The sequence below is a fragment of the Camelus bactrianus genome, chromosome 10 (assembly GCF_048773025.1).
Source record: "Camelus bactrianus isolate YW-2024 breed Bactrian camel chromosome 10, ASM4877302v1, whole genome shotgun sequence".
NCBI lineage: Eukaryota > Metazoa > Chordata > Mammalia > Artiodactyla > Camelidae > Camelus > Camelus bactrianus.
In genome coordinates this window covers 63,139,866-63,154,446 of record NC_133548.1, presented here as the reverse complement: position 1 = coordinate 63,154,446, position 14,581 = coordinate 63,139,866, and the positions used below count along the sequence as shown (strand labels likewise).

Below are 14,581 nucleotides of genomic sequence, written 5' to 3'. Positions count from 1 at the left end.
GAAGGAAAAAGAAGGGAGTGAGAGGAAAGATTTTTTTCCACCTTTGTCTTCAAAGACTTCAGACCTGTCTGGAAAAACGGAGCTCATTATTTTCCATACCTTGTTCAATTCTTTTTCATGATTTGGCTGATCTGAGGTCACTAAAAACAGCTCTTTCCTTTTTTTTTCTGGTTCTTTAATAGAAGGTGAATAAGATGATTCAAGTCTACAAATTAAAACGGGTAAAAACTAAGCTTAACTTGTTAAACTGTTACAATTATAATGTTAATTGAGGCCACTGTAGGTTGCAGAGTTAGATTATTAGTCTGTTGGAAACATTTTTAGTTACAGGAATGGCAAGTTCTAATACATTCAGATCCCGTAAGTATTTACATATTTAACTGAGTGCAAATGGTTTTAGCAAAAAAATAAAAGGTAGTAATTAATATGGAATTTCTATTATACATTGTAAGTTGGCTGAATTCTGGATTTGCATATACAGATAAAATTTTTGGGTTAAGAAGAAAAGACTGTTTCTTATAATAAAACAGCTTAGGAATCCATTTTAAAAAAGGAAATACACCTGACTTACTCCTACACTGTGGAAAGGAACTATGTCAGGAGATGTCAGAGGGGAGTAACTACTCCATAAAAGTGATCCAAAATGATTAAATCTGACAGTCTACCCCAAGAGAGCTCAAATACATCTATTCTTTGGCTGCTCAATTTATAAAATGGAATTGCAACCACATATGGACACTAGAGAGGAAAATCAGAGACTAGTAAAAGTACTATTTCCACAGGAAGTTTGGAGAACTATAAACAAGGTAATGTTCACTTCCATATCAGGGAAGTTGGTAAAAATTTTAAAAAATCATTAAAACAGAAAAATAAGGATAACCAGACAAGAAAAGCAGCATGCTTTCCACTATTGCTGGACTAGCCTAGTAGAGACTCCAAGTGAACATAATTTTAATTTCCAATAAACTTCTTTAAAAGTTCCACAAATCAAAAACTTAAACCACACAAACAAAACAAAATCTAAGTAATGACAGAGAAATAACTAACATAAAGATTGAAAATAACTTGACTGAAGTAATTGAACATTTATACCTTTTAAAGATATAAATTAATAGTGATATCCCTGAGGTACATGTGTCTGGACTGGATTGCTTTTTTCTGATTATCAAATATATATGTTAACTGTAGAAAACAGAGTTTATCAGAGTATATACTTCTATAATGTTATCATCTACGAAAAACCGTTAGCATTTTTGTGCATACTAACTGCCTTTTTTGCCTATGCATATGTGTATAAAAATATATATGCACTGTACATTATTTTACAGTACATTAGGGTGTACTGTACACATTATTTTTCAGTCCCTTTTTATTTCCCACTCAATAATATATGGTGAGCATTTTATCCAATATTCTCCTAAAACATTATTTTGGGATCAATCTTAAATTTTTCTTATTTGCTATGATTTTGAAAAAGTGAAAAATGAAATTTCCTATTTTTCAATTCTTCCTAAGCAATTCAGGGAGTGAAATGAGGAACTAAATGGTAAAAACTTCATGATGATCTTATAAATTTCAGTGAATAAAAGGAACAAATGTCAAACTTTAATGTGGACAAGTTCAAGAAAAAAACAATAATCACGATAATATAAAGATATAAAGGAACTATCATTTGTCACGTAGGAAAGGAGTGTAGGAATTATTTTTACTAACTCTCAGAACACAGCAGCCCAAGGTGCTTCTATAAGTAAAGGAAAAAAGCTAACAAAATCTTAGCATTATTGAGAACAATTCTGAAAATGAATGAAAACATTAAAGTGCTATTATTATAAAACTATTGTGTGTCTACATCCTGTAGCCTGGTCTGCTTCACTTTAATACAACTGCAAAGAAGAAACAAGAGTCCAAGTGAAAAAAAAAATCAAAACAATAAAGAAGATAGGACCACCTTCATGTAAGAACAAACTAAAACGATTAAAAACAATGGGAAAGATGAGGGTTGAGAAGATTATGTGCAAAATCTAAAATACAATGGAAGCTGTGAAAAGTTAAATATCTACCTTTTTACCAAATCTCATTACGCTAGAACTAAAGATTAACCTCCAAACGAGAAAGATGTAGTTTGGAGACCAAAATACATACCAACTTAAATAGAAGATAGCAAGCAGGCATAACAGAAGAACTGTATCAGCCAAATACATGAATAACTATGAGATTTTAGATTGAATCATGCATTGAAGGGAAGTTGGCAATGTCTGGAATTCAGCACTGGCCCTTGTGAGACAGCTCCAGAGAAAGCACCTTCAATGTTCTTCACAAACCAGAGCTAGACATGGGTTGAATGGTTTGCTCTTCTAGGAAATTTCTTATGGTTTCAGCCATATATGTACTTTGTGTGAAGACATTTCTCACCAACTCACCAGACTGGAACAGTGCCTTGCATATAATATACTTCCAATGGATTTATAGCTTGCATGTGGAGCACTCAATGATGCTGACTGGCTCATAGGCATTCTAGCATCCTTGGTAAGACATACAATAGATCACTTTAAGGGATCTTAACTTGCCATTTGTTGTTAAGAGCTGACCTCAAAGAAATGCTAGCAGGTCCCACATCTTTGAAGAAATAATTATTGCCTTTAAAACAATGTAATCATCTTTCAATAAAATATCCCTCACCATTTGGCTATTCAGTTTTAAAAATCTTATCATTCGTCTGGCATTAGCCTTCAGATATGGGAAGGGTTCAAGTTCTAATGAGAATTAGAACATCAGTGAATGGTTAGAATAGTCACAAACACTTAATAATCCTCAGCAGTCCCATTTCCTTTGTGGTTACGGAGTACGTAATATCTGATTTTAAAAAAGGAAAAAAAAAATCTGTTCTCACAAATTCCTTAATGGAACTGACAAGGTGGTTAAGAGTAAAAGCCAAAATAAGTACATTTATGACTGAAAAGTTAATAACAGGTTTAAGGCCATTAAAATAAAAACATTTGAAAACTATACAATAAATATTATCAACATATATAATACTATTGTTTTTACAATATCCTAAAGAATGAAAGTTCTAAGAAAATTTCTGAGTTAAGTGTAACACCTAAGTATCCACAAATCAGAACACAGTATAATTTTCTAGGTATGTAAAGATACTGATTTGGAAGATAAAGTAATCACTAGCTTTATTTTCAATATCTAATATTATCTAATAATTAACAGCATGTTAATATAAAGCAGACTTTTATTTCTAGTTTCAAATATAAAACCTAAAATATTCAAACATCATATTTTGAACAGTTTTCCTCATGCTGCTGAACGTAAAAAATATACCTTTTTTTATTTTCTTGAACACTTTGGCTCTCTCCTATTTTTAATAATTCTCTGTGCAACTGCAATCGTTCCATTTCTATGATTCGCAGGAGATCATCACGTGACTGTAACTCACTTTTCACCTCTGAGAGTCCTGCTTCCATGGCCTAAATAAAAACATCATAAATTGTCAGTGCTGACATTTGGGTATCATGATGTAGAACACATTTTACAAGCATTTAACAGCTACAAACCGGCCTAATTTCAAATGAACTGATATTTAGTCCTTCGTTGGCTCTGTCTTACAGAATTTCATTCCCTCATTTGCTTATTCAACGAATATTTACTGAGAACATTTGATAAGTGATAAAACAAAGAATCATACCAATATGGCCATACTGTATGTAAAGCTGAAAGAGGAAAACATAAACGTATGAATAAAATATCAATGCATAAAATTTGGGTTAATGCAAATAATTCCTTATTCAAACAAGATAATAGTCAAGAAAGATCTAATTTCAAAGCTGGGCAACAGAGTGTATTATAAACCATGGATTATGGTTCCAGAATCGCCCAGAAGAAGCCCTACTTTAGCTGGTAACTAGAAACACCAGCAACCCTGTGAGTGCAGTGTTTTATCTGGTTAATAGAAGGGACTTGAACAAGTTTAAAAGCTCCAGAGAAGCTGGGGAGAGCAGGGGTACTACTAATGGGGTCAAGTTCCTGGGGAGGTGGGTGGGATGGGTTCCAAAGCACGAGTGGAGGGACTGCCTAAAGCAAAAGAGAGTTCCTCCACTCTCGCAGTAGGAAAGGAAGAAGATGAAAGGTAGACACGGATATGATTTGGGGATAGGGAGGTAAGAGAGGGCTACCTGTTGGCTTCTATCTTCCTTGTGAAGTAAAAAGGGAACATCAGCGGAAGGAGAGGTGGAGGTGGGGGTGTGGGAGGGGTTTTTTGAGGGCAGAGGAGGTTTGAAATGGCCTGCAATGAGAATGGGAGAGTTAGGTGGTTGGAGCAACACAGCAGGATTCCTGGCAGTGTTGAGACTCATTTGAGCTTTGTGACCATCACCCGTTGAGCGAACCTCTCCAGCAATGCTTGGCTGTTCTCTAGGAGAGAGGAATGGTAAGAGTCCTTCCTTGTCATCAGGCCTCTTCCACTCAGTTATACAGAGAAACTAATATTTATTAAGTGTGCCTCACCCAGGCTATCAAATCCATCACCATTTTGATAGATGAGAAAACTGAGGGCCAGGATTGGTCCGAAGTTATACAGCTCATAGGTGGCAGATTTGGGAATGGAAAAATTCAGATCTCCTGTCTACTAGTCCAGGTAGAACATTCAAGATACAAAAATAATTTGTTTCATGCAAAGCAAGTGAAGCAGACCTGTAGCTTATTGGTAAAGACTGGGTAGGGTGTTCTGAGGGCAAGAGGTTCCACTGCTAATAAAGGCTGTAAAAAAACACTAGAGATATTTTAAAAAATCATTTGTTCAATAACTCTTTATACATCTATGACAGATTTACTCAAATATAATCCACATATCATAAAATTTACCCATTTAAAGTGTACAATTTAGTGGATTTTAGTATATTCACAAAGTTGTGCAAGCATCACCATTAATTCCAGAACATTTCCATCACTCCCAAAATAAACGCAATGCCCACTAGCAGCCACTACTCACTTTCCCTCCCCAGTCCCCTGGCAACCACTAATGTATGTTCTGTTTCAATGGAATTACCTATTCTGGACAATTCATACAAATGGAATCACGTAATATGTGGCCTTTAGTGACTGCTTTCCTTCTCTCGGCACAATGCTTTCAAGGTTCATCCATGTTGTATCATGTATCAGTACTTCATTCTTTTTATTGATGAATAACATTTATTTGTATAGAAATACCACATTTTGTTTGTTTATTTATTCAACCACTGATGGACATTTGGGTATCTCTTTTTTGGTATATTATGTATAACGCTGCTATGAAATTCACATATAAGCTTTTACGTGGACATGTGTTTTCTTATTAATTAATTCTTATCCAAAAATTCACAGCTTAGAATTGTAATTGTGCAGATAGTATAGGACATATGGGTTCCCAGATAAACATTTTTTTTACCAAAGCCTTAAATATAGCACATTATTTGCCAGGAGACCTAGAGATGGGTTCAGTGAAGCATTTAGCTGCAACACTTTAGCCTCAGAAATTCCTGGCTACCTTGGAAATAAGTATGAAAACATATTCAAATAGGTGATTTAATACTTTTTAAAATAATGTCCCTGTTTCAAACCCTGGAGATTTTTCAGATGAGGTTAAAATTCCAAAAGAAACAAGCATACAAAAAATGTGAAACAACAGATTAGCAAGTAGAAAGACAAATTAACTTAATGTGAATGTCATCCACTACTTTGCCCAACTGAAGAAGGCACTATCTGGGCTCCTGCTTTTGCACATTTGCCATGAGGGAGCAATCTAACACAAAGCTGCTTGTGGAGGAGCAGGCCTGCCTTCACCTGGGGGGAGGGGCACAAAAGGGCTCCAGCTCCAGCCAATGAAATGTGGCGTCAACACTGGCTAGACTTCACCCAAATTCTGTAAAATGTGATAATAATAGTCTATTTATGTACTGTTATTAGAAAGTAACACCTAAGACAGTGACATTTGGAGATCTCATTAAGGGGAAAAAAAGCTTATTTGTGATCTAGCTACACAGGTAGGAGAATCTATGTTCAAATTGAAACTTTTTATACTATAAATCAATAATAATGATTTGACACATTTTTCTAACATGAAGGAATATGCAAAAGATTTTTATTATAATTGACAGCATTACATAAATTGACTACAAAAGTACAAGAAAAGCAGCTTTGTTGATGTTGGTAAATTGAGGTTTTTTTGACTTACGCAATATCCTTTTGAATCCAATGTTAATACTGAGTTGACATGAGAATAAGTGAATTTATTTAACTTAGATGTAGTCTGAAAATTGGCATGCTTTTGCATAAAAGTCAAACCAATTATTTGTCCATGTGGATGCAAATATTCAGGGAAATGATTCTCAGGTACTTGATTCAGTTACTGGAACACTTTCAATTTTGTTTGGAACAACTTGAGCATGTAAATCTACTTTTTTAACTGTAAATTTTATGAAATCTAAATACAGATCAGGTATTTCCTGTGAATAATTAGCATCCAAATTGAGATATGTTGTAAGTGTAACATAGATACCAGATTCTGAAGACTTAGTATGAAAAGAAATGTAAAATATCCCATTAATAATTTTTTACATCGATTCCATGCTGAAATGATAACGCTTTGGATATCTGCTGTGTTGAATAAAATATACTAGTATCATGCATTGATTTCACCCATTTCTTACTATTTCTTTTAATACAGCTACTAGAAAAACTTAAGTTGTATTTGTGTCTTGCATTACATTTCTATTGGACAGTGTTGCTCCAGTACCTTAATGATTCATTAACAAGCACCCCCAAAAAGTCTTTTTTTTTGTCATAGTTATTAGAAAAAAATACAGAACAGTTTATTTCTGCAATTAACTTCCAATGGGGAATATTGCATATTTCCAAAATGTAAGTGTAACGCAGCACAGGAAATAAATATATGCAACAGAATTAATATGTATACTGACACATTTCAAGGTTGTAGAAAGACAAGTGAGAAGACGGAATTCATGTGAAAATTCAGATGCAGCTGGCATCAAAGTGTGTTGTAAACTAAACAGAATTTTATATACAGTAAGTGACAGTAATTCAAATTGAAATGGTTGTCTTTTTAAATTCATGTGCAAGATGTGGAACAGTATCACATGACAGTTTCACAAAAAGAGAAGAGAAACTTCTTTCTAAATATATGCACTGGTTACAGTGATTATTCACCTCTAATTATTCCCATTTGGTAAAATATAAATTTTGTAAAACAAGTTTAAGGCCCATCTGTTTAGTTTAAAATTTGCCTGATGGTTTGAGAGAAGCAGTGATTTTTAAACTTTCAAATCAGCTATCAAAAAGTAAATAATTTATATCTTTTCACTTAGGACTTATTCTAAAGCAAAAGAATGAAACACAAGTAAAATTTGGAAATAAAACAGGGAAAAGGCCAAACAAAAGCATTATTTCAGTATTCGTTTTCTAGATGCATCAAAATTAATTAGTGTTTTCCTGGGAGTAGAAATCTTATCTTTTAGAAAACTTGAAGTATTTGAAGGAAATTACTTCTCAAAAATCTTTTTCATTAGAACTATAACATATTTTTGTGTGTAAAACATACTCCAGAATAATTTGATTTGTTTTTTATACATTCAATTCCTTTGTAAAGTACAAAATGGAGATTCTTAGTTTAAATTTACTAGATCCAAGGATAATTATTTTCTTAAATGAACAAAAATTTGTAAAAATAACTTTGGTAAACTTTCTTATAGAAATTGGTGGATGATCAATCAACCAATCAATAGCAGTGACATCAAAATTTATCATTAACTCTGGAAAACATCACAAAGTAGAGTTAGAGAACTCCTGGTGAAGAATATGAGAAAAACAACATTTCAAAATTTAAAACAAGGTCTCTCAAGCTCAGCACTACATACATTATGGTCTGGATCATTCTTTTGTTGTGGGGATCGCCTCGTGCACTGTGAGATGTTTAGCAGCATCCCTGACCTCTACCCACTAAATGTCAGCAGCACCCCTCTCCTCTGTAGTGACAACCAAGAATGTGTCCAGGCATTGCCAAGTATCATCTGGGTGGGGAGAAAAATCACCCAAGTAGAGATTTAAAGGAAAGTCAGAGCAACCGGGCAATTAATATAGTTATTTTATAGGCTCCAGTATAAGTATCAGTAAAAAATTTTATAATTATATGGACTTGTGTGAATAGCTGGGCTTTTATTCTGTTAGTATATATATATATATTTGTTAGTATATATTCAGGAACATAATTCATTAAGTTTGTTAACATATATACATAAGGAAAAGTCAAGGTGGGTAACATGGACCTTCCTAACGCATGCTACCTACATGATCAACGTGTAGCCCAGACAACCCAGAAAGCCTTCTCAGGGGTGCACATAAGCCCCTGGAAATTTGCAGAGATCTTGGGTGAGGGATGAGTCACACCCTGCTGGACTTGTGTGGAAGGGGAAGTCAATTAAATGGTACTGCTAAAGGACAGGGTGGCCTTGGCCATCAGGTGGTTCGCGTCCTCAGACTTCCAGCTAAGCTTTCACTCTCAGGCTGCACTTTCTTCTTCTTGTCAATACCATCACGCCCGTCCCAGTGTGATAGGTGTGAGCAACACTGGTTGACAGCCTTTACTTGGAGAGAAGGTAGGGAGTGTAATCGGAACTGGGAATGTTAGTTTATTCATGTTTCTCAAGGTACACTCTTCCTTTATTTGCAACATTCTTTTTAAAATAAGATTCTCCAATGTAGTTCCTGGAAAAGTAGAAAAGATGAAGTTCTGAGAAGGAGAAAGGTGGGGTTGGTCAAGGAAAACGTTACAGAGAAAGTGAGTCATGCTGCCATGAAGGGAGAACAGAGGCTCCTTCCGGAATACAGGGCCTGAACAGTGATTCCTATTCCACAAGCGATCCGAGAACCAAAAGCTGAACCTCAGACTACAAAAGAGATGTTCCTGGGCTGTAATAAGTCCAAACAGAAATCTTTCAGGGGAGAATAGGAGGCACTGGGGTTAGCAAAGAACCTGGACCTCAGTGAAGGGTAGAACCAGGTTTCATAACTAGCTTTTCTGGCGAAATATGCTTCAGGCAAATTAAAGATAATAGAAAAAAATAGGTTTGAGCAGAAAATAGATTTCTAGGAACTAGAACCAAAAAGACCTCAAGAAGAGACAAAGAGAATTCCTTAAGTCTGAGTAACAGGAAAACTAGGGGATAATATTCAGAAAGTACCCAGAGAGACAATCTCCTTATTTATTGACTGATTCTGGTGCAGGCTCCAGAAGTACAAAGACAGGTGCAAAATGTAAAATTAAATCATCTCTAAATCAGGCCCAGAGGCACCACCAGTTGGCCCCTACCCATGGAGATGGAGGGGATGCAGCCCCGGACATGGAGAGAACCAGCAGCCCTGCAGACCCAGCTCTACCAGGACTGGCGACTACACACTAGAAACCACTTGTACAAGCTCTAGAGCAGAGGAGGAAGGACTAAGCTCATTTATATTCTAGAGAAGCCAGAGAAAACATCATCTGTACCTTTTCTATTTCTAGAAAATGGATGACTTTCTCGGTGTTTAGTATTTGTGGCTTATCTTGGTTTGTTTACATCTGCTTTCTAATCTGTATTAGAATAACACCCCCTCCCCAAACAAAGCTGGAGTTTGGGAAGGGAGCTGTACTTCTCTTAGAAATGCCACAAAATAGGAGGAGCTGGGAGCTTGTGTTCTGCCCCCTTGTCAACTTGGGGAAAGGGGATCCCAGAAGTTAGATGCTGGCAGAGAAAGAAGTGAAAGAACTGGCCCCATATGTGACCCCACATACCATGTGGCAGGATGAGGGAAGGAGAGGTGGCCCCACACCAAGAAATGACCGTGGGAGTTTTAGTGGCGTAAGATCCTGAGGTGGAATGTCTTACAGAAGTGAGAGTCTGCAGACAGTGACCAGGAAAGATGACCTTGCCTGGGGAGGGAATAGAGCAGAACCAAGAAATGGGCCAATCGACACAGAGGAATTGGTAGAAAGAGGCTGAATGTTTGCAGGTGGGAGACAAGACCTAGAACAGGAGAGAAAACCACAGAATTTTAATTTCAAGTAACTGGGATAGCCATGAATAAGAAATACAAATTTTGTGAAGAAATTGGTAATGATCAATTTTGATGAATGCTGCATTAAAAAAAAAATAGATTTTTGAGTTAAGAAAAAAATTAATGCTTGGAAAAACCATTGATCACATCTACCAAAGTGGAAGTTACCTAAAAAACTGAAACTCTCTCTAGGCTATTGTTTCGTAAACAATTATGATAAAGTTAATTAGCAATTATGACAAGGTTAATTAACAGGGAGTGGCATGAGGGTCACTCCCTGTTAATTAACCTTGAGAGACTGAATAGTGGGGACAGAGGGTGTTGTGTGGCTAAAGGGCCATGGTTTTTAGGAATAGAGGTCTGTGACAGACTGTTACATTGCACTGTAATATATTATCATTAAGTCACTGCAGAATCCAAGTACATCTAGTGAACTTACTCAGCAAGTGAGATTATAGATTAAGAGAAAATATACGCTGAATTTACACATGTAATAAAAAAAATTAGCTTTCTAATCCATATACCTGTTGAGTCATCACTTACACAACTCATGGGCAATATCAGTTGAAAAATAAACTTTCACCTGGCACTGTCTTTGGTATATTTTCAGTTCTTGTAAGAGTTTCTGATTTTCATCTTGTAACTTATTCCTGCTTAATGCTATTTCACTCACAGCTGATTTTAATTTTTCAATAATGAATTCATCTCTTTCACTGGTTTCACAACTGGGATCTGGTCCGCATATCAACTGAGGAATTTCAGAGCCACTGTCTTCTATGCCCTGTTTTTTACCATTTAGTTGAGTTTGGTAACTTTGTGCCTGTTTCTGAGAAATATAAAAATTGTGTCAGTTAAGTGGGGAATATCGTATTTAAGCTTACATAAAGTTAAAGAATGATAGAAAAGGATTAAGAAAAACATCTTTAAATATATTATTAGATAATAAAACTTTATCCTTCATAATTCAGTCTTGTGTTTATTCTAAAACCTGAATTTCAGATGGCATAAAGAGAAAACATATTTGCATAACCTCTAACAAAGATGTAAAGTAGGGTAGATGACTTTGGGTAGAGAATTCTTATTTAGCAAAAAAACCAAAATATAAATGATATAAGAAGGAGAAAAAAGTATGGATTCAAATACACAATAGTTGAAAATGTCTCTATGACCAACAATAAACAAAATAAAACAAACAACAACTGGATTGTAGAAAAACGTTGTCAACACATATAACAAAGGTAATTTCTGATGTACAAAAACCTCTACATATGAATAAGCAAAAGACAACACAAAAGAAAAGTGGGCAAAGTTTATGCACAGGCTAAGAAACATATGAAGAGATGCTCAACCTTACAAGTAGTCAGAGAAATGCAAAGCAAACCAAGCCAACATTACTATTAGTCCATCAAGTTGGTAAAAATCAAAGGACTGATACTCCATGCTGGCAACAGTATGGGCAGTCTTGTTGTCTGTTCGTGAACTGTAAATTGCTATCATCTTTCAGAAAGTAATCTGCTAACAGTTATTAAAAGTTTGAATGAACATACCCTTTGGCTCACCACTCATTCCTAGGACTTTTATGTAACGAAAGGAAAATATTAGTCTTTAAAGATGTATATACATGGATATTGTTACAATATGATAATAGCAGAAAACTAGGAAACAACCTGAATGTTCATTAATAAGGAAATAATTGAAAGAATCACAGTACATCTACTATATACCATGGTATATGTGATGTATAATTGCTATATACAATGAAATATTATAATGAAGTAGACTTTTATACAGTGACTTGAAAAGCTATCCATGGCTTATTAAGTAAAAAAGCAAAATTAAAAATACCACAATTTCCACATAAACACATATTTACATGTTTCTATAAACAAAAAAAAGTATGTGGAGATAAACACCTAATTGTTAACAGTGTTTATGTTAAATGGATAACAATGGAATAGGGAATGAAGCTATCAATTTTACATTAGATTATTTTGTATTACTGAATTCAGGGAACGTGTATAACATATAATTCAAGTAACTTAAAGAATGAAAAATAGTATATATCAAAAAAAGTTAAAAAAAAAACCCCAAAAAACCAAAAAAACTAGTTTCTTACCAGCTTTAATAAAAATTCTGAGTTCCTTAGGTAAGTCTTTAAGGCTTATTCCAATCTCTGTCCAACTCAGCAGCCTTACTGTCTACTGCCCCTCCCCGCCTCCCACATGCACTCCCAGCCAACCAGCCCACTTGCCATTCTCTGAATTTGCCTTTTGCTCTCTTGCCCCACTGACTTTGCTCACATTATTTTCACTACCGGGGATACATTCTCTCTTGTCTCAAATATATCCTTTTTCCACGGTCCAGGCCTGCTGGAGGATGTTTCCTGACTTTCTCAGTCCAAATTTTTCTCTTACTCCTTTGACCTCTAAAAGGATTTGGAGCCTTTCCATTCACTTGTCATTAATTATCTGTAACTGGTACATGTATTATCTCTGTGTCTAGAGTATAAGGCTCTAGAGGGCAGGGACCAAGCAATCTTAGACTTTCTCAGTGACCTGCCGACAGGCCTGCAAAAACATGTTATCTAACGACATAATAACAATGGACACTTTTAATAGCACCATCTTCTGAGACATACAGACTAAAGTCACCACTACAGATATTTCATGCACTGGTACCTTTACCCAGTGTTGGACCCACTCTGGTTATTTTCCCTTAGGTGGTATTTCTATGTGTAAAAAGATTACATGCTGAATGGTAAAGAGAGAAATAGTATTTAACCTCTAGTTTCTTCTAATTTAGAGGATAATATTAGATAATGTACCTGAAATTGATTACACTTCTCAGATAATAATTTTTGTTGAGCATCTAAAGAAACCAGATGAGTCTGATACAGTATCTCTTGCTTGTCCCATTCTCTTGACTTTGCTCTAAATTCCTTTAAGAGTGGAGGGACAAACATAAATTGAAGAAAATTACTCATTTTAAAGCACAATGAACAGGACTTCTTTCCTTTGTACATCTTCATTCCAAGAAAAAAAAGTAAATTCATTCTTTTCCCCACTGGGAAAACAAAAAAAGTATCAAATCACTCATCTTAGATTTACTACTAGATTTATCTTCTAATTTTTGCTAGAAAAGTATGGAATTTAATCCTGTTTTTTTTAAATTAAGCATTTTATTTGTTAAAAATGTAAAAATTTCTCTTGTAACCGATGTGGATCACTAATAAGGAAGTTTCAAACATTTTTTTTTTGCATCAACCAGTACTTTCTTTGTATTTCCTGAGCTGACACCAGAAGTTTTTTTCCTTTTTTCATTCTCTACACTTAGTCACCAAACCTGTTCCCTTGTTTTTTAGGCGGTGGGGCTTGGATTGATTTAGTGACTCTGTCCCCTGTGGCTTTCAAAGCTACTGTCCCAGGTGAAGCCAAGATCCACCTGTTCTTGAGAACAACCATCTCAGGCCTCCCTCAGGCAGCACCACCTGGGCTAACCTGGGGAAGAAGTGGTAGAACTACTTGCTACAGCATGCTCAGCTCTTCAAATTCACGCTCAAGTAGTGTCTTCATGGAGTGCGTTATCTGCTCACAACTCTACAAGGGGGAAGGATATGGCTTTGAGAATGCCAAAGAAAATGGCACTGCTTCTCCATTTTGCCTAGGGATGGCTATTATGTCTTTCTGTTCAGGCTGTAAGAATTGAAGGGTAAGGACTATGTATTTGATTACTTTTTTTTGTATTCTCACAGTGCCTGATAAAATGCCAGGCATCACTTACATTCCCTGAGTGTACAAACAAAAGCATGGTGTTAACATTTCCTAGAATTTAAATACTTCTCACTAAGTTTTTCAAAGAAAACAACGTGGTTGGAAACAAACTCTAGAGCTACTAAGTCCATGACGATGTATTACTGAATACAGATACATGGCATGAACGTATTGATGTTTCCAATCATCAGTTCAGGAAGATAGGCACCTAGTCCACCAGGAACTGTGGTGGGAAGACAATGTGGAAATACCTCATGATTAAAAGAAAGATTTGAAAGAGAATAAAAAAGGAATGTATAACAAAGTAGGGAATGTACATGTAAACAAATTTTACAGCATAAGAACAATAATAGTGCCACATAAAGGCCATGCAGAGGTTGCAATGATTATCTCAGCCACCTCTAATAACACATCAAATTGGAAAATTGTTCTGGCCAGAGTGATTGGTGCCATTCTGAAGATGGCTGAAATGCTGGAAAATAAATATAGGAATTTAGAGAATGAAAGCTACATCTTGCTTAAAATGAGAACATGGCATTTCATATTTCCATAGAGAAATGATTTTAAAGAATATTTGGGGAAATTATCACTTTATAAATCCACAAGTCCCAAAATAATCAGTGAGGGAAGGTTATAAATTAGGAGGCTTTTACAGTAATTAAAAATGACCTCAAATTGAGTGGTGGTAATAAAATTAGAGAAATACAGATAGACCCTCT

At 35.3% G+C, this 14,581-nt stretch overlaps 1 protein-coding gene across 3 annotated transcripts in view; it reads right to left on the bottom strand.

Moving 5' to 3' along the window:
* DEUP1 (deuterosome assembly protein 1) overlaps positions 1–14,581 on the bottom strand; it is an 89,868-nt gene that overhangs the window by 47,117 nt on the left and 28,170 nt on the right. Inside the window, exons 6-9 of one of the 3 annotated variants that reach the window (XM_074372847.1) lie at positions 12,917–13,030; positions 10,676–10,918; positions 3,331–3,476; positions 100–205 (exon numbers count right to left, since the gene is read on the bottom strand). In XM_074372847.1, the coding sequence (XP_074228948.1) occupies positions 100–205; positions 3,331–3,476; positions 10,676–10,918; positions 12,917–13,030 (609 nt within the window). The remainder of the gene's footprint in view (positions 1–99; positions 206–3,330; positions 3,477–10,675; positions 10,919–12,916; positions 13,031–14,581) is intronic. The other 2 variants (XM_074372848.1, XM_074372849.1) reach the window with 2 other exon arrangements.